The sequence below is a fragment of the Sus scrofa genome, chromosome 9 (assembly GCF_000003025.6).
Source record: "Sus scrofa isolate TJ Tabasco breed Duroc chromosome 9, Sscrofa11.1, whole genome shotgun sequence".
NCBI classification, from domain to species: Eukaryota; Metazoa; Chordata; class Mammalia; order Artiodactyla; family Suidae; genus Sus; species Sus scrofa.
Window position 1 is genome coordinate 75,855,407 of NC_010451.4, and position 22,727 is coordinate 75,878,133.

The following is a 22,727-nucleotide window of genomic DNA, read 5'->3' on the forward strand; positions in this document are numbered from 1 at the left end:
GAAATGTAGCATGCTCACAAAACAAGATCCCTCCTCCTGCACTCTGCCGAGGATAAACGTTAACACTGAGCCTACCAGGGGGATGACCTCCATTGCTTGAATCTGTCAATGCTGTCAGGCCCACTGCAGTTCACGTAACAAAGAATATTCCAGGTTGGCCACAGTGAATTGCTCTAAACCTCTAAGCAGCAGCCAATCATTTCCTGCTGTAAATCTCATCAATCTCATCTAACCCTTTCATGGCCAATATCAGCAAGCACCCATCATCATAAACTCTCAAAAGCTGCAAAGGGCATGGAGGAAAGACTGTGGCATACTACTGCCAGCTGGGGAAGAGGAGGAATCTTCAAAAAACAAAACAGAAAAAGCCCCTCCTCTGCTTTTGGTTAATCCCTAAATCTCTACAAGAGCTAGTAGCACAGACGAAGAGATAATCATCTGGTAAGCAGTGTTTAAAAATCAAAGGAAGGGGAGAGGGGAGTTGCTTCCACTCCTGCGCCTGATGATACAGTTCTCTCTCCTGCACACGGGGAAATTGGCTTCCTCTTTTAACAGCGGCCAGATGGTTTTCCAGAGGTGCCTAGTTGGGTTTACCGAGCACACACCCACCATTCTGAGTTACACCGCTGCCATCAGGCGGGAAAGAGCTGAAAGGAGGGCGTCCTGGCTCGAGGCCTGCCAGTCCTAAAAATGCAGCCCGCATCAACCCATTGTGGTCAAACTGGCGTCTCTGCACAGACCCAGAGCTCCAAGCCAAAAACTGTTAAGTCTCATAGGACTCGAAGATGGCTTTGCCTTAAAGGAGGTATTTTTCTAAAACGACCCTCGTCTGAGACTGGATTTATTTTACAAACACCATGTTAGCACAACACAGGCTCTGAAGGCTTTTATTCTCTAACCCTGATCTATAGAAAGTTGAGCAAGAGTTAAATGTAAGGAGGTCCCATGTCTTAGGTTTCTGACTCCCACAACTTCAAGAGATTGGTTTCTGTTAACCATAAAATAAAATTTAGCATTCCTCAAATTGTTTCCACATAACTTATGAATCCTTTCACAAGGAAAATAGATCTAAAAGCCTTCAAACTATGACTCCAGACTAAACAAAATTATCTCATTTTGATATTCAGAAAAACGGAAGGCATGGCCATTAGGCGATGCCCTGACGAAGCGCCTCTCTGGGGGCAAAGCCAGCTTTCATTTAGCGACACGACGCTGGGATGGCGACGCCAAAATGGGACGCCTGCCTTACCTCTCCCAGCACGAGATTTAGCGAAGGAGGACAGAGCTTCTGCCTCTTTTTGGAGGGTTAGGCTTCCGAGGCAGTTAAGGAATCATCCCAGCTTCCAAAGAAGAAAGCAAAGGCTAAATTATCTGTTAATCAGAACCTCTCTAATTTCTCTTTTCAGTCTTTAGAAATGGTCTGGATTTTTGGTGTGAAACAGAGAAAGAGTAGGTCAGCAGGTCAAAAGGGGTCAAAGGACCCCCTCAAAGAAACACCAGGAAGCAAGTGTGCTCCTTCTGCCCACCTGCCTCTGGGCCTCAGCCAAGTTGAAGGGCAGAGTTCCCTCTTCCAGAGGAGCGATCCGTTCAATGTCGGCTAAGGTCATACGTCTAGAGGGAAAAGCAAACACAAGCAACAACAAAATACAAATGTATTAAATTTTGTACTACGCAGTTCCAAAAAGTTCCCTCTCTTGTTTCCCAATTTCAGTTACTTTTAATTTGGCTTCTTTTTCTCCAGGTTTGCTGCCCTCCTCCTACCCCCACCTCCTAACCTCCTTTTATTAAGCTAATTAAAAAAAAAAAAAAAAAGGCCAACTTACCCCCGTGGCTCATATAAATCTGCTAACTGAAACAAGATGTCAACTTCCATGGGTGTAACCTGACCAAATTTCTGAGCTGCCAGAACAAACTCCTCTGTGTGGAAAAAGAGTTAAAAGGGGAAGATTCAAGAAGGAATAGCCACTAAATGCAGCATTAACTCATGGCACTGGAATGAGCAAACATCACCAAACTTCATTATCATCAGTCATAGAATTCAAGTCAATCCAAAAAGGGTAACAGTTTTTGCAGTTCTTTCATTCACCTAGAAAGAGTGTGTGGAATAGTTTCTCTAATACTAACTTTAGAAGCTCGGTGTCATCTGAAGTCTTTGAATAAATGATACCAGAAGTCATTTAAATTGCAGGTCCAGAAAAACAAGGAGATGAAACTCCAGAGCATAGGTCCCCAGGTGCTGTATGAATGAAGCCGTGGAATTTCTAAGGGAATTGTCTGTTTAAAAGAAATCCCATCCAAGTGCTCATAGTCTTGATCGGATTGTAGATCAACATACATTGTCACCACTATGAGTTTATGGAATTCCCTATGTACCTCTGAAGGCCACTTTCGAGGCTGCTAATTTAGCTCAGATTCTAGCAAGATTTGAAAAGCTTTAAGAAACCTTACATGGGTTCCCTTATTTAAAGTCTATCTATCTTAGGTTTATCTAAAAAATGCTGAAGATTGTTCTGTTTATCTGATCAAAGAATGGTGAATACACATGTACCATACAATTAATATGTGTCCATGGGACTGAAAACTCTGTAACATAAACCCCTAGTTGCCTTATTCACCCTAATAATAATTCACCAAGGTACATGTAGGCAAGAATTCGGATTTATTCTTACTCACCCTTAGTCACCTCTACATCTTTCCTGTTGCCGGCCAGAGTGCTGTAGATTTTTCTAATGAGTTCCATGTTGTTAAGGAGCGAATTAAATCCATTAAAATAAGAGAAGCTAACTTGATGGGATGTGGTACCTCCAGCAGCCTCAAATAAATTGAAAATAAGAGGGAGGAGAAGAAAAAAAATAAACAAAGGATTTATAGAATGAAGAAGATTCAGAAGTACATATATCAAATGCTAGTGTTGGAGGTAATCAAGAAAGCATGTACAGGAAGAAATGGCCATAAGTATTTTTCTTTCACATTAAAAAAAAAAAAAAAGCTATAAATGATTTTTAGAAGTAACTGCAACTAATCATGACCAGAACTTGTCCTCTCCACACACGAGTCCTGGAAAACTAAATAAATGCATGTGTAGGATTATAACAACAGGACCAGTAGTAATTTACAGAGTTCAAATTTCAATTGGAAATGCTTTATAAGTTTGTTTATTTCATCTAATGAGCGATTCTTAAAAGCTTGGACAAGCAAAACTATATTATATACATGCACATATGTGTATACTTACACATGCACAACTCTATTAACCGACAAAAACATATTATGAAAAGTGGTCAATCTAACACTGATGTCTTGATTTATCATGTTACCTATAAGTAGTAATAAATAATCATTTGAGTATAGATTTATATTGGTAGGATTTCTAGAAAAAAAAGCACACTATGGTAAAATTATGAGATGTCATACACTTTGATGGGGGTTAAGACTGGTCAGAATTCTGATAATCAGAATTTGTACAAAACCATATTTCTTCATGGGGATAAGGGAAACAGACAGCATGTCCATTATGAATGGAACTTCAGTTTGGGGTTTCAAATTCTATCCTTCCCTAACAAGGCAAAGTATTTTTATTAGGAAAGCACTTCCTTATAAGGTAACAACCACATAAATCTTCCCTTAGTAATCGTTTGAAATAGCTGACATGAGAGTTTTAGAGTGGGGCAGGGAAGGGGGGCCAAGAAAAGGAGCTAGATTAATGCAGTGCCAGAGTGGAAAAGGCCTTGTCAGAAGCCACATCTCCAGAAAGAGGGGCCAGGAAAAAAAGGAAAAAAGGAAAGGAAAAATGAAAAGCTACCCCAATTTCTTGCTTATGGTAAGCACTGGGGGAAACTCGGATGAGGGTGAAAACCCTCAAAAGGGCCTCTCTCTGGGATTAACAAAAGGAGAGTTAGCACTGCATAAGGGTCCGAATCTGAGGAGTCATCACAATGATCTAGGAAGCTTCAGAAACTAGATTCTAGAATCTCACTACCTGTGGATGGAGGCCTGGAACAGACCTCAGAATCTGTATTTTTAATAATTATCCCTGGTGAATCTTAAGCCCCAGGACCAAGGCTTGGGAAGCACCACCATGGAATGTTCCAGGACACTCTCAAGGTCCATGAGGAAGGAGAATGGCTGGACATCCACCAGGAGGGAAGCTCCATGACACAGGACAGCAGGGCTCTGCCCATCACATGTGCCACTGTCACCTCAACATATCCATGTTGAATGAATGAGCAAAGCTAAGACTGAAAGTGTCTACTCTGTTGACTCCTCAAATATAACTGCACACTATTTAAACATTTTTTTTTTTTTTTTTTTTGCTTTGGAGAATAGGTAAAAGCAAAGATCAGCATTTGACATCCCTCAAATATAAAGCAAATTAATATCCAATTATACATTTGCTTTTTCCTTTAAAAAAAAGCCTGGTAATATCTATTTTTTTTTTAGATTTTGAAACCAAATTTATGGTTACCAAAGGGGAAATGTGGAGTGGGAGGGATAAATTAGGGGGTTGGGATTCACATATACAAACTGTTATATATAAAACATATAGGTAACAATGACCTGCTGTACAGTACAGGGCTACTCAATACTGTGTAATAACCTACATGGGAAAAGAATCTGAAAAAGAATGGACATATGTGTATGTATAACTGATTTACTTTGCTGTACACCTGAATCTAACATAACTTTCTAAGGCAACTATACACCAATAAAATATATTTAAAAATTTATTTAAAAAAGATATGCCATATTTCCAGATAACACATTAACCTATCCACTAAAACTGACAAAACACACTGTAAGTCTGATAAAGTATGCAATCTCATTAAAAAATAAGAAAATGTTCATGTTTAAGCAGAAAAAACTGTACATAATTTGTAAGACTTGTTCTTACAATCCCTTATTTATTGAGCTTACACCAGGTAGAATAAACTACTTCACCAGAGCAAGTTAACAACTTACAGCTACTAGACATTCTTCCACAAAAGGTGTCAAGACATGAGGGCGGATGGTGACCATGATGTCTCGGAAGTCAATGGCTGTGACTTTTCCGGTCTTGGCACTGTCCCTTTGAACAAAGGCTTGCTTTGCATGCTCCAGTTGTATTTCCTACAAACAAAGAAGGTGAAATACTTAATTTATGTTTCTCAATTACTCCAAGTGATGGCTCAATTTCAAATCAGGGGTGAAGAAATACACATTATATTTTGATTTACTAAGCCTCACATTTGTTCAATAGCACCTCCACGTTGTCGTTTCCTTCCAAAGAAAGAACTTTGCTCAGACTAGTGAATGTGTCTTGAGAAGGTGCATCTCACCTTCAACTTCCTGCTCAAAGAAACCTAATCACTTCCATGTTCTGCTGGAGTCCAAAGACACAAGGAAAATGAAAACTAAAATGAAGTTTAGTAGGCTCAAAGATCTGGACAAACTCTGCTTATGTGGTGCTGATGATCAAAAGAAAAACACCTGTAGGGACAATAACCTCTCTCAAAAGATAAGAAAAAAATCTTAACGGTAACTTGGTCTAGAAACACATGATGTAACAACAGATTGAAAAGAGCAGTTCTGCTCTGGGATATGCTATTCCGCTACACTACTGGTATTTTGGGTAGGTTAAGAATTTGTTGTGGGGGCTGTCTTGTACACCCCTACCCTCTTCCGATTAGATGCTGAAAGCCCCTTTCCCCCAAGGCCATGGCAATCAAAAATGTCTCCGGAAGGGCCATATGTCCCAAATGGGGGCCAATGCTCTAGAATTAGGAATTGGAGGGTACAATGGTCACAGGTGGCAAAACTGTAGCAGTACCCCTGTGTTAATTCATATGAGCTAAAGACAGGAAGCCCAATTTTAGATTTCTGTTGCCATTCCTAGGGGTAAGTGCATACACAAAATAAAATGACCTCCCATCAAAACCCACCATGTGCCAAGAAGGAGAGTCATGTTTTCACACAGAGGATATTATCGTGGTCACAACACTCTGTGCATTTCCCAAATGGCCTTTTGAGTGAGATCTAATCTGTGTGAAATTAAAAGGTGTCACTGATGTGGTTTTCAAATTATTAAATTTAAAAAATTTTGGAGTTCCTGTCATGGCTCAGCAGTAATGACCCAACTAATAGCCATGAGGATGCGGGTTTGGTCCCTGGCCTAGCTTAGTGGGTTAAGGATCCAGCATTGATGCGAGCTGTGGTGTAGGTCGCAGACATGGCTCGGACCCAGCGTTGTTGTGGTTTTGACTTAGGACATTTGAATGTTCACACAAATGCATCTCTTCCTTTTCGCTCCTGATGACATTAGTCCAAGTCCTCCTCAGACCATGCCTAAATGGCTACCATGGGTCCAACTGTCAGCTGGTACTCCCTTCTAACCTCCACAGTGCACCTTGTACACATCAACAGAATCTCAGATCTGATTTCAATTGCCCTTGGCAGAGACCTTCTATCATAAAGATCCATCTGTGAAGCAATGTGCTCAAGACCCTACCAGAAGCTCCCCTCAGCCACATCTCCAGCACTCCATGCCCAGCCCAGCTCAGCCAGACCTTTCTTACATCTGGGCCTTTGTCTACTACACCCTTCCTTCCATCTGGCATAGACTGTAGCCTCCATCTCTAGCTCCCAACATCCTACCACTTCCTTGAGGCAAATGCCAGCACTCAGGTAAATGTGACCAAGCCTCCTAAGTGAAAATAACTGATTGGATCACCTGGTCTCTGGTGAAGCTCAATTATAAGACTTCTTCTCTCCTACATTTTAGTCAGTTGTTTCCACTCCTGTCTTTCCCCGTACTTTGCCAGGGAAGAGATATGTCTTCCTCATCCTACTTATGGTGTGGGCAGAATACTTAAGATATAGTAAGCACTCAATAAACCATGGGCATAATAATCAGTGACAAGTATTATATAAAACCAATTGAGTGAACAAATCACAATATATTGAACAAAAAGGGGTCTTCTGTACAAGTGCCTCCAATCTAAGAGAAAGGGAGAAACCAACTGTTACACACCCTGTAGTGAAAAATGACCACAGTGTGTATTCAATTGAAAGTAAATGAACACAGTCTCCTTTGAATTGCCAGACCCACTGCTAAAGCTATCGGAAGCTAAGATTATTCTCAACAATACAAGAAAGTATGTTCACTTATTCACCATTTCCCCTAGATTATAACTAATAGTCTCAGGGATCTTCAGATCATTATATCAAAAACAGCATCACTTTCCCTGGGCACTCCATCTCCTTGGAGAGCTGGAGGCCAGGAACATTAAGACCAACCTGTCTGGAATGTCAAACTGGGAAACAGACACCCAAGCGAGGGGAGGCTTACACTGCAGGGCTGGGGGTGCATTTGTAATGAAGATAGAGGGCATCACTACACATTTCTGTACACAATTAAACATTCAACACCAGGTTTCCTGCAATCGTGGAAAAAGAAAGTACTTTTAGGAGTTCCCTGGTGGTGCCGTAGGTTAAAGATCTGGCATTGTCAGTTCTGTAGCTCCGGTTACTGCTGTGGCACAGGTTCTGTCGCTGACCTAGGAACTTCTGCATGCTGCGGGCGTGGCCAAAAAAAAGCACTTTTACCCTAAAGAGGAACAACTTGAGAATACATTTCTAACAGTTCTTAAAGATTAGGGACATGATAAATTCCATGAAAAACAAGAAACTAGATCCACATAGTTTCTAATAGTAGGATATAGTAAAAATGTTTAGTTATGTGTTTCTCTAAACTTAAAAGTAGCTTATTGGAGATGAGGGTTGCCTTCTGAAGAACATCTGTTTATGTCATAAATGTTTCTTCTTCTAGGGGAAGAAATGAACACTATTAATTACCTCAAATGATAAAAGAGCCATAATAACAGCATTAAGTGAGCACATATTATGTGCCAGATGCTGTTTTAAAGTATTTCGTAGTAATAAAACGGTTTAATGCTCACAGCAACCCTGAAAGACAGGAACTATTATTAACCCCACTGCAGCAGAAGGTCTCACTAACAGGAAGCGGCAAAACTGGAATTCAAACCCAGCTGGTCCTGCCACACTGACCTTGCTCCTAACATCTCACTATACCGCACAGGGAGCCTGGGTAATGCTGCTGTCAGGAATTTGACTACAAGATATATCTGACACAGAGGAGTCTTACTAGCTAAAACGATAAACATTCAATTTGCTTTTAACTTATTCTAATGCTCTGGACTTTTCTGTGGACTATTTTCAGGAGAAAACAGTAAAATTGCTGAAATTTTTCATTAAGGCAAAAGCCTTTGATGTGCTCATGAGCACCAAGATTGTCCTCCCAACAACAGCAGAGACCATGCAGAGCAGAGACCAAAGCTTTCACCTGGCCTTGCTCACAACCTCGAGAGACTGAGAAGGACAAAGAGACCAGTTTAAGGAGGCCTGGGGGAGCTAACACAGAGATACTAAAATTGGAGACTGAATGACCTTCGAAAGCTCACTACTTACGGCAGTGTGACATAAAACCAAAGCTCTCCATTGGCATCTCTAAAGCTCTTTAAGGAAAACCTAACCCATAGTCAGGGCTCCTAAGACCCTGAAGGTTCCCAGATCAGAACCCAGAGGGGTAAAACTGGGACAGAGAGCTTTGGTGTGTATGGTATAGAGCATAAATAGGTAAGCTATTGTTCGTTTCCAAAATGAAAGGGACCAGAATGGATAAACTCATCTTACAAGCAGGGAAGGGGAGAACACTGAAAGAAGCAATAGTCGCATGCAAATATTTAAATGTTTAAAGAGCCATCAGGTAAAAGAAGTCAGACTGGCTCTCTGTATTTCTTAAAAAAGGTGGGGAAAAAAAAAAAAAATCAGTGGAGAGAAAATGGATCCAGTTTTAGCATAAAACACAGAAGTATTTAACCAGTACAAAGACTTAGCAACGAAAAGGGCTACCCTGCAAAGTAGCAAGTTCCCAGTCACTGGAAATATCTGTTCAACTACCAGCTGAGAGATGTATCTCAAGGAATTTATTTATTTCAATACAGGGGTTTATGGAAACAATACATTACAGTGACAAAAACTGAAAGTTTGGAACAGGTATGGGCAGAGCTCAAATATCAGTCATGGTGCTTGTGGCTGGCAGGGTGCAGGGAAGTGAGTCTGCAGTACTTTACAGGGTGGTAAGAACTAGACATCAGGTACAACAGGTACTTAATAAAAAGTAGCTTTGACTTTTGTCAAGATGAATGGCTTAAAAGCCTCTAAAGTACCCCAATATAAGTTCTTTGGTGTCTTTCACAAACCAAAAAATCACCTAGTAAGGAACAGTGGTTCTGCAGTTCTACGTCCTTCTGGACTAGTTACAGGAACCAGAGAAGGAGCCCAGACAGGGTAGGGGCTAATAGGAACAGGTGAGCACCTAGACACTCCCTACAGGCCAGGGGCTCTGCTAAGAACATCAAAGACAGTATTTCATTTAACCCTCATAATAATTCCATGAAGTCATAACATCCTTATCTCACTCAGAGGCACCTGAAGCTCAGGAAGTTAAGTAACTAGTCCAAAGTCACACAGCTAGGAAGTGGCAGCACTGAGATCGCTACTGAGGTAGTGTTTGATTCCAAAATTGAAATTTTTAACCAACCCTTAATGTATGCTGCCTTGGGTAAAACTATAAGCAAGATGATGATCTGGACAGATAACTGGAAAAGAGATCTTAAGAAAAGTTTGGGTGATGATTTATAGAGAAAAATAAGAGCAGGGTGTATCTCAAGGAGTTCTCACCTTGGGCGATGGGACAGGTAGGAATATCTACCACAAAAGGACACATCTAAGGGGAAAGAGATGAAGTAGTTGACCAGGAGGAGAAACCTGGGGTGAGAAGAGCTTACATTGTAAACCAAAGTTAGGATATACAAAAGAAAGCCAGAGGCACAGGTAGAAATGTAAATCTGGGAAGTCAGATAACAGAATTTTAGGGGAAACCTCCCCACCAAAAGCTAACGTTTACTGTTATTAGGTGCAAGCTCTGCTCCTGGGACCATTGTGTTTTCCTGCTTCATCCCTCAATAATCTTCTAAGGTGGAGCTGACCATGAATTCCATTCTGTAGACGGAAAGTAAGGTAAAGGGCAACTGAGGGTCACATGACACTACGTGTGAAACTGGATATGCTTTCCCCGGCAGTCTGGCTCCAAAGCCGCTTTCTTTTTCTTTTTTCTTTTTTTGTCTTTTTAGGGCCGAACCCATGGCATATGGAAGTTCCCAAGCTAGGGGTCAAATCGGAACTGCAGCTGCCGGCCTACGCCACAGCCTCAGCAACGCCAGATCTGAGCTGTGTTTGCGACCTACACCACAGCCCAAAGCAACACTGGATCCTTAACCCACTGAGCGAGGCCAGGGATCAAACCTGCGTCCTCATGGATACTAGTCTGTTCATTTCTGCTGAGCCATGACGGGAACTCCCAGAGCTGTACTCTTAACCTATGTGGACTCCCTGTTCCTTTTTGGGGAAGGCCTACCAAAAACCAGTTTGGGGAAAAAAAAAAGTTGTAAAAATGGATGAGATCATCCTACCATACACAGAAAGGACAGGCAGATGACAAAGATGAAATCAATACCTAAAAAAATGAGTACATACAATAAAATCGAGGGCCCGAGACTCTGTGCAAAATCCAGGGAGCTGGGATGAAGGCACAGCTCTGCCAAGGAAGCTGTCACCTGTATCACAGTTGGCCACAGGGAGCTGACTTCATGCTGCTGATGGAGGCAGGAAGGACTTAAAGAGAAAGGGGCCTCCTTCAGCTAAGGCCAGCAGGCCACAGGGCAAGAACCAGGACAGCTACCCCAAAGACAGTTCCGTTCTGGCACGTGAAAGGAAGCGCAGTTTCTCTTCATATTTGCCAGTGAACTGCTTTCTATTCCCCTTGTTCTGGTGCATGATGATTAACGGAATAGACTTTTATTGTAGCAGTTTCCAACTACTTCAACACAACCATTCAGCTTGCTGTAGGAGGGGGAAAAATTCAACTCTTCAAAATTTCTAGCTCTATAGAGATAAACATATATGGGGGTTACACCACTTTAGGTTTAACATTCATGCTTCTAATAGTTCCAGGCCTGTCATTTCCTTAATAATCTCCAATTTTCAAGTGGGTATATTTTGAATGCAAAAATTCTCTCCACTTCTATTCATACAGGCAAGTTTGTATGGTAGCCTGAGAACAATTTACAAGGAGAAAAAAAAAAAAAAAGACCAACAGACCCTCAAAACAAGCAGCAAATCCAGATGATTTATATTATAAAGCCAAGAACACCGAAAAAGACCCCTGGATACTTTGCATTTTTGTATGTTGTACATTTTTGAAATTTAAAAATATATATCTAAAACTTTAATAAAAACAGGGGTTAGCAACAAGGATAGAATTCAAAAGAATTCCTTTTTAGGGTTGTGGTAGAGAATACTGAGGAGAATGTAGGTAATTATTTGTGAAAATAAGAAAAAAGTATAGAAAGAAGGGTTGCTTACAAAATATGGTATCATATTTAGCCTTATTTCAAATAAATTCTATACTGCCCATGAATCAGGATCTGTACTATTTAATATATAAGTATAATTTTCTTAATCCTATGCTAATTTGGAGAAAAAAATTCTAATTAAAGTAGAGATTCATGTATTTTTAAACCAAGTAAAAAACAGAACTTGGCAATAAAATAGGGAAAGAGATAAGTAGTTCCCATTCTCCACATTTTTCTGTGCTCTCCACAGTCAGCCTCTGCAGTGAGACTTTCAGATTTGGGGTGAAATTTCATCCCCAATTCACTGGGTGGGGCCTTTAATGAAAAGGATCTTTGGAAGCTATGTCGCGATTGCCACCGCACACACAGCAACACCTCGGCGGCAACCAAGCATGGAGATTTTCCGTCTCAATTTCTTTGCTCTTCTGATTTAACATTAAACTTCACAGTGGGTAACAGCTGAGGAGATGCTGTATGGAGTGTTCATTTTTACCAGGATGTTACTATAAAAGCCTGCACAACAGGCAACTCAACAAAACAGCAAGCTGACGAACACCATGGACACAAGAGCACAAGGGATTCTGATTTCCTTTGCCCAGAGAACAGAAAGTGCCGTGTGAGTGAAATGAGTCCTGTATCTAATTCTCCAAGTAACCCGGCCATTCCCACATCTCTGGTCACCCATCGCCAAACTGGCAATGGTTTCCATTTGTACACAAAACACAATCTCATCTCCTGGAAAAGCCGAGGTCAAAACAACCTTAGCTACTTTTACTCATTATTTAATTTTGGAATACCAAGTGGTGCTGTATTTATGAAGTACTACCAAAGCTGTACTGCAGAGCCCATCTGGTCCAACTTAAAATCAACATAAAAAGCACACACACGCTAAAAATGCAAATATAATCCTGGTCTCTGGCTACTAAAGATCTATGGTCTAGATATTTTAATTAATACAGATGGCAAGTTTGGGGGGGACGCAAGGGGAGGCACCAGTGGCTTGGGTTACTCGATCCTAAGCAAGGACTTTGTAAGTGGTCCACTAACCTGTTTCAACAATCGTGGCTTCAGCAAGTTCCGCTACAAGGGATTGTTTTGTTAACACTTGAAGTGCTCTATCAATTCCAAAGCCTGAGAATTTGATGTGACCACGGTTGAAGGTTATGTTTTCATTCATTTGGTGGGAGGGGGGGAATAATTTCTTTTTTTTTGAACAAACAGAGCCTTTTGTGTGGAAAGTTTTGCCTTATAGCAGGATACCTTGACATATGCAGTCCCAAACCTATGACTAAAAATAGCTGCCTCGGTACAGTGCATCTCTGCCCTCCAGGGGGACATGTGGCAACCACCAGCACCTGGGAGCAGCCGGCTTCCAGACCTCTACACTCTAGGGCACAGAACCCAAATAATCAAAATGACCTTTTTACACAAAAGACTTGGGTTGATCCATATGCCCTGCTGACCCATAAGCCAAAATACTGGTCAATTCGGTTTAGCAAAAAGAACCAAAAATGTTCAGCTGCATTATTTGCATGAATATGCTTTGGCATCCAACAGGGCTCACGTGATCCAACAAAGGTCCCTGCCAAGAGGAATGGCTGGTCTGGGACTCGGGATACAGCTCTGACTCCCACCTTCTCCCAGCTCTACCAAACTATGACTTGCCTGTCTGGGTTTCACCACCTGTCTTCTGAGAAGAAAAGGACCTGAACAGAACACCCACACCTTTGTGATTAAGGCTTTCTGTTGGGTCGGGTAACTTCATTCTTAAACTCTATTTGATGAGAGGATATTCGAGGGGATTTTTAGCTCCATTCTCTCCAAAGTCAGATACTCTGTTTTGTGGCTAACTCACAGAATCCCAATTTCAAAATCTGGTCTCTTCACCAGCTTAGAGCACTGCTGATTTCTAGATTCCTATAGCAATAGGAGGAAGGCCCCTGGAAACAGAAGAAATTTCCTGGCTCCATAAAATGCAGAAGAGGATTTTCTTGGAAATGCCCAAATCTGTGGGGCCATAGGTAGGGCTCCTATGGTATCTCAACCCCAAGGGGGCAATGAGGTGGAAACAACCCAGTCACCTGAGTGGCAATTACATGCACAGCACTCCTCATAGCCCCTTTTAACTCCTCCTGCATCCCTTCCTCCTCTGCTTCCCATCTCAGTAAAACACCACCATCCCCCACCTGGCCAAGCCTAAAATACAGTGGTGAACCATGAGTTTTGCATATCCTTAGTTGGCCCGATCCTAACAAATCACTAAGCCAGGTCAGGGCCATCCCTTCAACTTTTCTTCAGCTCATCACTGTTACCATCCAAACCAGGCCACAGTCATTTCTCTCTTGGATTAGAAAGTGACCAGCTGGTCTCCCTCTTCCAGTCAGCTCCCTCTCCACCTGATCTCCCACACAACAGCCAGAGTGATCCTTCTGAAGCACAAATCTGATCACGTTTGCCTCTGTGAGCTACCCAATCAACCTTAGGATGAAGACCTGAACACAAGATTCTGCGCTTTTATTTTTATCTCTTATTTATTTTTCTTTCTATGGCTGCACCTGTGGCATATGGAGGTTCCCAGGCTAGGAGTCAAGTCAGAGCTACAGCTGCCGGCCTACGGGACAACCATAGCAAAAACCAGATCCAAGCCACATCTGTAACCTACACTGCAGCCTGCTGCAACACCGGATCCTTATTCCACTAAGCAAGGCCAGGGATGGAACCTGCATTGTCACAGAGACTATGTTCAGTTCTTAACCTACTGAGCCATAACAGGAACTCCCAGATTCTGTGCTTTTAAACACTAAGGGCTTTGTCATCAAGGCGATGTTTTTCAACGTACGGCCCTTGGGCTATCTGGAACATCACAATTCAGGATGCTTATCTGAAGGGCGATTTCTTTCTTTTTTTTTTCTGTCTTTTTTTTTTTTTTTTTTTTTGTCTTTTTGCCTTTTCTAGGGCCGCTCTGGTGGCACATGGAGGTTCCCAGGCTAGGGGTCGAATCGGAGCTGTAGCTGCTGGCCTACACCAGAGCCACAGCAACGCAGGATCCGAGCTGCATCTTCAACCTACACCACAGCTCACGGCAATGCCGGATCCTTAACCCACTGAGCAAGCCCAGGGATTGAACCTGCAACCTCATGGTTCCTAGTCAGATTCGTTAACCACTGTGCCACAACAGGAACTCCCTGAAGGGCAATTTCTTAAGCCCTTATCCAGACCTACTGAATCAGATCCTTGGTGGGAAAAGAGGCCCAGAGCTCCGGCTTTTAAAATAATCACTTCTGAAAAATTTTACACAAAATCTGAAAAACATTGCTGGAGATTTAGAAAGATTAAAACCAACTTTTGTTCCACCTGTCTCAAACAAACCCAGAAAACCCCTCCAGGCTTCTTTGTGCTCATCTTTCATATAGAAACTACTTAACAGCTAAAGTGACTATAAAGACCAATACAAGGCAAAGCACTTTCTAAGCAGGAAAATGCTAGGTGAGAGGTAGTTAATAGCAAAAGGTTTCTAGTTAACAAGTATACTGCCTTGGGTAGCAATCCAAGACTTTTCTATACAGAGACTGGAGCAACTAGAAACTCCTATGCATAGATTACTTTTACACTGTATTAACTATATATGAAATATATACCCATGATTATAAAACACATCAAAAAGTAAATTGAAACAACATTTAACACACACCCCTAATATGGCTTTTTCATTATCATATCTGGCAATAAATGTCCAGCAATGCGTAACTGTACACGCCCATTCAGAAACACGGCCCCTTCCAGAAACAAACTTCACAGCCATGGCCCTGGAGATCGTATAATGGAGGATAGCGGTAACAGTATAGTATTTTAATTCCTCACGTGGCTGTGATCTTATGCAAGAAGTTAAGCCTAGAACAGTTGTTCTGTACCCTTTTTGGGGTACTCCTTTGGGAACTTAATGAAAGCCAGGAGCATTTCCCCATAAAATTACCTGTAAATGCAAAATTTTACCCTGGAGTCTGTTTATTTTTTTTTCATATAATGGGGGATAATGGTAATTACCTCTCAGGGTATTAGGGGATGCAGTTATCAGAAATAGAATATTTAAAAGCACTTTGTAAATTATAAAAATTGTTACTATTACTACTTTTTTTTTTGAGAGGGACTCTTAGTACTGACTCTATAGAATAATTGGGCAGAAAGAGGCCTTTCTATCACTCTGTGCTCACAGTTGCCTACATACAACTTTCATGCAATAAGAAATGGGTACTGTATCTGACCAGACATAATTCCAAAGATATACAAGTAGTAATAAATACATGAAAAGATGCTCGATATTATAAGCCATTCGGGAAATGCAAATCAAAATCACAAATGAGATAACCACCAAAAGACTAAAGTGAAAGCCCTTAGTCTACTCTGTTAAGTGGTGCTGTTAACTGGACGACCTCACGCTAGTATCTGGCCTTTTAATTCTGTGCTCTGGATGGCTGCTCCAACCACACTTTGAATGTTGGTTTCAGGATTACATCTACCATGAGGAGTTATGATATAAATCTTAAGGATTTGTGTTATAAAAGAGCAACCTCATAGGGCATATGTTTTACACCTGCTTGCAACTATGCCTTTTGAGCTGTAGGGTGAATAAACATAGAACACCCCCTAGACATGTGCATTATAAGTGTCTCAAAAGTTGCTGTTACCTCTACATCTCTGAGCCTTTTGCACAAGGCCTCTCGACAAATCCTGCATCCTCAGCAAACATTTGCTGAATTGGGTGGTTTGCCCCATGCACGTAATAATGACAAGAATACTCCTAAACAGGGTAGAGAGTTCTATGTTAATATTATTCATGAACACAGAGTTCCATCAGGTACAGAATAGGAAAATCTCTCCAAATTGCTTTCTAAATGTACTGTTTTCAGCATATTAAAATCCATTTTTTCAAATAACCATAAAATTAGAGCTCTGCTCTAAGTGGTGAGGTTAGTTGGAAAGGCTTATATATTATTTTAAAATACACACACCTACATTCCACACATAAAACTGTATTAACATTCACACACACACACACCATCACTCATGCAGTTAAGTGGAGATGATAGAACTGGGCATAAAAAATAGCAGCAGTGGGAGTTCCCATTGTGGTGCAGCAGAAACAAATCCAACTAGCATCCATGAGGACGCGGGTTTGATCCCTGGCCTCGCTCAGTGGGTTAAGGATCCACTGTTGGTGTGGGCCGTGGTGTACGTCAGAGATGCAGCTTGGACCCCGAGTTGGATGACGGTATAGGCCAGCAGCTCAGATTCAACCCCGAGCCTGGGAACCTCCATATGCCATGGGTACAGCCCTAAAAAGCAACATAAAAATAAAAATAAAAACCAAAAGGAGGCTTTGTGTCCCTGCTACTTATCAGGCAAATCAAAGGATGTAGGAGAGATTCACCACTGCACGAATTTTAAACAAAGGCACAGACGACATTCTAGCTCAGCAGTCAATCGATGCCCAGGATCAGCAGTGACCGCCTCAGTATGCAGATGAACGTGTGGACAGGCAGAGTCCTCACAGCCACTTGATGGCTTGTAACAAACTCATACTTGCTTCGACATAATAAAACATAAATGTAGGGGAAAAAACTGACCTTGCAGAGAATGGCACTGCCCAGGAGGCATAAACATGTGCATAAGCACAGGTAACACAAGAGTGTGAGGCTGAGTTGGCTGGAACCAACCTGAAATACCTTCTAGAACCTTAAGTGGGATTGACAGATGTTACTGACAATAGGCACCTTGAAGTCACAAACACTTCTCAGCCATGGCACCAGCCAGGGGGCTGGTGACTGTGTTTCTGAGCCCTGTCCCAGAGCAGAAAGGTAGGCACATGCTTGACAAAGCAAGAGCACAGAACATAGGAGAGGTAGTTCATTTACATGTTTAGGAAGTTTCCTGCAGCCTCCAATTAGACCCCTAGCCTGGGAATCTCCATATGCCACGGGAGCGGCTCTAGAAAAGGCAAAAAGACAAAAAAAAAAAAAAAAAAAAAAAAAAAAAGAAGAAGAAGAAGTTTCCTGCATCAAGAAAAGAGCCAAGTATTTGAAGATGAGGTCTGAAGCTCTACCTTCATTCAGAAGACTTCAAAGGAAGCAAAGAAAGCATCTGAATGGGGGGGGGGGGCAATGGGAGAGTGACCCAAAGGTAGACATCAAAACTGGTATTTCATTCATCAAAACTGGCATTCACACCAAGTCTATCATGATACATCCATTCACTCCTTTACATCTAGGACTAGAGTGGGACACAAAAGCAAGGCCCTCCTTATCTACCTACACCATTAGAATCTAGTAAAAGGTTTGCACTTGCATTCTGGCTACAACGTCAAAATCATCCCATGCAGGACACTGAGGGGTGACTGCCTTCGCCAGTACAGAACGGTGTCAAATACAAGCAAATTCCTCGCAAACTGCAGCTGGAAAACTAATCGGTAATCCCTGAGCCATCCAATCTCTGACTCTGGCTCCCTCGTATCTTGAGGAGGGCCTCAAAGCAGCTGAGTGGCTTACAGCCGACTCAATTCCGCATAATTGATACTTGCTTAAAGGGAAATGTGATCATCGTTACTATTGCTAACATCCCATTAAGACTAAAAGTTAATTAGGCTGTGTTCCATAAAGTCAATTTGAGGCATTTGTCTCAATAGCATTATTGTAATTATTCCTCATCAAAATGAATACCACCTCCTACTGCGCGCCAGTGTCTTGTGTAAACAACAGAACAAACCTAACCACTCACATTCCATCCTCCACCTGAGTTATTTAAGCAGGTTTGTGTTTATAAAGAACTACAACCAGGAATTCATAGATATTAACATGTTTTTTTAAAAAATTACAAAGGCATGTTTAAGGCAACTTGTTTTAAGTTTTCAAAGGCTGGGGAAATAAAGGCAAATTAAAAACCATGACAAATTTCACATACCAGTAAAAGTCAAAAAGAGGAGCATCTATTAAAGCCACCTTATTACATAGGCTGGTGCCTCTAAGACTGGAGACCACAAAATGCTGACTGAATGAGCACAGGGCCTGGTACCCTTGTGCCCTCTGCCCCCATCCAGACTGTGTTTCCCACACTCTTCAGGAGGTTCTAGTAAGGTCTTGGGCACACAGAAGAAGCAGGGGCACCTAGACACCCACTGCTGATGCTACAGATAACAAAGAATGGAAGATGGGTAGGGGAGGTAGGAGGGCAGTGGGGAGGGGATGTGTGTGCAAAATAGGTGAAGGAGATTAAGAGAGAGAAATCTCCAGTAATAAAATAAACAAGCCACAAGGATGTCTTATCCAACATGAGGAATAGGGTCAATAATACTCTAATTGCTCTGTACATGAACAGACGGTTACTGCTGACCATCGTGACCCTTTCATAACATATGCAAACATCAACCCACTATATAGTACACCTGAAACTAACCTAATATTGTACACCAACTACATGTCCATCAAAGAAATAAAAGAAGATGATGGGAGTTCCTGTCGTGGCGCAGTGGTTAACGAATCCGACTAGGAACCATGAGGTTGCGGGTTCGGTCCCTGCCCTTGCTCAGTGGGTTAACGATCCGGCGTTGCCGTGAGCTGTGGTGTAGGTTGCAGACGCGGCTCGGATCCCGCGTTGCTGTGGCTCTGGCGTAGGCCGGTGGCTACAGCTCCGATTCGACCCCTAGCCTGGGAACCTCCATATGCCGCGGGAGCGGCCCAAGAAATAGCAACAACAACAACAACAACAAAAAAAAAGACAAAAGACCAAAAAAAAAAAAAAAAAAAGAAGATGATGGTTTCCTTGGCCAATTTTGCCTTGAGACCCAGAATTAAAACATATGAAATGGATTCCCTTAAGTCTTTTCAAATATTTCATTTAATAAAATATAAATAAAAGTGTTAGAGAAACTAAACACATGCATAAAATCCAAAAGGAAGAGTGGTTTATCACACAGACCTATGTATCATATAGATAGTGATTTCTAGTGACTAAACATGAATATCAGAATTAACAGTCTTGAAATTATGCTTCAGGTGGAAAACTAAACGGTCATCGTATTTCGTTACTACTTTCCCACTGACATCATCAGTAGCCCAGTGAAAATATCATCATTGGGGGAAGTGAAGAGAGAAAGGCAGGAGGGCCTGAGCCAGGGGTATCCCAGACATGTGGATGAGTTGAACCCTGAATATGAACAGCAAGTGCTCCCAACAGTGATTCTCAAACCTGGCTACAAAACTGAAGAATGTGAAAAGCTTTAAATATCCCAGCACCCAGGCAGTCCCCACCCCAAACATCAGATCTAGTCTCTAGAGGGGGAGGGATCCAAACCACAATTTTTTAAAGCTCCCCAGGTGATTCCAATATACAGTCAGTCCCAGACCCAGTGTCTTGGCTACTCAAGACCTCGGGTGAAATGATTCTATGGTTTGAGGCTGATGACATCTGTCCATTTCTCAAGGGAAGAAAAAATACTGATAAACAGTAGTAGAACCACTCATAAGGCAAGAGTTCAGGTTCTGATTCCGCCCCTTCTGATTTACGTGACTTTCAGCAAATCACTTGTTTCCTGGGTCCTTAATGTGTATCCCATTTAAACATGAAGGGATTCTACACAGTCGTAAGAGGCCATTTAATCTACCACAGCTTCTACGTAGCAGCAAAGAAATACTTCTAAGTAAGATGGTTGGCCAGGGTTATTAGCACGTTTGGATCAGGATCCCAGTTTAATTTATTCACTCTTTTTAACTTTTTCTAAGAACTAGACCCACCAGTAAAAACTGAGTGAACTCTGCATACGTCAGGTGTCTTTTTCTTTCCTTTCCAAAATGGAGTTGCACAAACTCTGAATCCCAGTTAAATGGAATACGTTGATGAATTGTGGTCTGTTCAAAAACTTGCTTAACGTCCTCTGAAAAGAGAAAAGAAAGGTTGATTAAAACAAAGCAAATCAGGCTCTTCCTCATAAAAAACTGTTATTCAATGGATAGTGCTGCTTTCTTGGTATAAAAGGTAACAACTTTAAAAACGCAAAGATTAGAAAACTGCAGCAGAAATAAAAATGGGAGTCTCATGAAATCAAAGTAAATAATCCCGCCCAATAAAATGAAGGGGGAAAAAAATCAAGAGGTCACACACACATACACAAAGGCCTCAAAGGTAGCAGCAAACCAAACCAAAGTAATAAGCCATGTCTCCTATCATCATCTATTTTGTTTCAATAAATACTATTTTCTAGGCACCAGGAATATAACTCAATCTGTAGTGGCAGGAAACGCACATATAACATACAGAAATACACCAAACACTATACAAGTCTTAAATATAGTCCTTTATCAAACTATGAAAATGTTTTTCAAGATTTAGAAATCAGTTGGATATAAATCTTGACGCATATATTCAACAGCACTGAGGCTCTACCCGAGCTTTAAAGAGCCGCAGTGCTCCCCAGGCCACATTTAAAGACAAGAGCCAAGGGAGGGAGAGCCAGCAGCCCCATCCTCCGATGTTACCCTGCCAACCCCACAGGTTCTCCAAGGCCCAACTCCTCCCATTCTAACTACCACATGTACTACCTACTGATCCTTCCCCTCCTTTTAGCCTCTACTGCAAATGGTACGAGGGCCTGACAGAGAACAGAAAACAACAGTATGGAAAACTTTACATTCTTAAAGCTTCATGTTTTTCTTTACTAGTTAGTCCCCCTGCTTCCGACAAGAGTCTATATTGTCGGGAGGGTAAAGGGACATAAATTATATCAATGAACTTGTCCGGCCTTCGGACCTTTAAATATGTCTACCAAACCTGCTCCTTTTTATGAGCAAACTATGGCTGCTACCTTGTTTTTATTCCCTTTGCAACTATTTTGAAAAAAAAAAAAAAAAAAGAAGTAAATTTTTTAGTCCTCTAAAGGATGCCAAAAACCCTGGCACATGTTCCCACTGTTTCCCCCAAATTTCCTACTTCCACCTCCCCTTACACCCACAAGTTTTTATTCCATGGTTTTAAAGTTTCCAGAAAATTTTCAAGCCTTGCCATGAAGAAACAGTAGTGCTGCCATCAGCATAAGGCTGGGTGTGTATTTGCACAGAGAAGGCAGTAAAAATCAGAATTATGCCAGGCATAAATTTTATAAAAGATGGCAGGAAACCTCAGGCTGGACCTGTTGAGGACAATAAAATAAAAAGCTTTAAAGTGTAACCTTCAATTTCTTCGACTTTATTCCATCTTTTCCACTTTCAGCAAAAAAAGAAACAGGACTAAGAAAAATGAAGTGAATCAAGAATTGAGATTTAGGGAGTTCCCGTCGTGGTGCAGTGGTTAACGAATCCGACTAGGAAACATGAGGTTGTGGGTTTGATCCCTGCCCTTGCGTAGTGGGTTGAGGATCCGGCGTTGCTGTGAACTGTGGTGTAGGTCGCAGACACAGCTTGGATCCCGCATTGCTGTGGCTCTGGCATAGGCCGGTGGCTACAGCTCCAGTTGGACCCCTAGCCTAGGAACTGCCATATGCCGCAGGAGCGGCCCTAGAAAAGGCAAAAAGACAAAAAAAAAAAGGACAGCATCCGAGAGGATCTGGGTGAGGGTGGAGAAAGGTGATGAATGAAATAAATTAAGTCAGAGGAGGTTCTCTGCAAATTTTGGCTCTGAAACACCCCATAAGAAATTACCGAATTGAAATTCAAATGACTTGGGTTCAAATTTGGCTACTAATAGCAGTTAAAATTTCTTAGGCACTTGCCATGTGCTAGGTATTACTATTCAAATGGCTCTGTGTGATAAAATAGATAATCTGTAGCTCCCTCCTTACTCTAAATGTCTACGCCTCTATAGGAAGCAGGCCCAGTACAAATTCAAGGAAGGCCCCACAGTCTTCCAATCCAGACCAATAAATTGTCTAATGAGAAATGATGTTCAAGTGACAAAGATGTGACCATTCTATACTATAATAGAATTATAGAGAAATATACAAACAAAAATGTCTTTTTGCCCACCTTTCTGCCAAGCTAGTGAAATAGATTCCTTTTTAAAACGTATTCTGGTGAAATAATGTTTCAGTGCAATAAGCAAAGGACAGCTGTCAAAAATGAGGTCCTTCCAAAGCTATAATTCAAAAAGATACTTGCACCCCTATGTTCATATTAGCACTATTCACAATAGCCAAGACAACCTAAATGCTCATCAAAATATGAATGGATTAAAAAGAGATGGCACACTGTAAATCAACTATAATAAAAAAATTTT

General features: G+C 41.5%; 1 protein-coding gene across 7 annotated transcripts in view; it reads right to left on the reverse strand.

Annotated features, from left to right (window-relative positions):
* Positions 1-22,727, reverse strand: part of SLC25A13 (solute carrier family 25 member 13) — a 199,186-nt gene that overhangs the window by 73,986 nt on the left and 102,473 nt on the right. For all 7 annotated transcript variants that reach the window (XM_003130160.5, XM_021102403.1, XM_005667626.3 and 4 more), the window contains 5 exons: positions 20,255-20,394; positions 4,960-5,106; positions 2,674-2,812; positions 1,824-1,917; positions 1,527-1,611 (listed from right to left, as the gene is read on the reverse strand). In XM_003130160.5, coding sequence (XP_003130208.3) covers positions 1,527-1,611; positions 1,824-1,917; positions 2,674-2,812; positions 4,960-5,106; positions 20,255-20,394 — 605 coding nt within the window. The remainder of the gene's footprint in view (positions 1-1,526; positions 1,612-1,823; positions 1,918-2,673; positions 2,813-4,959; positions 5,107-20,254; positions 20,395-22,727) is intronic.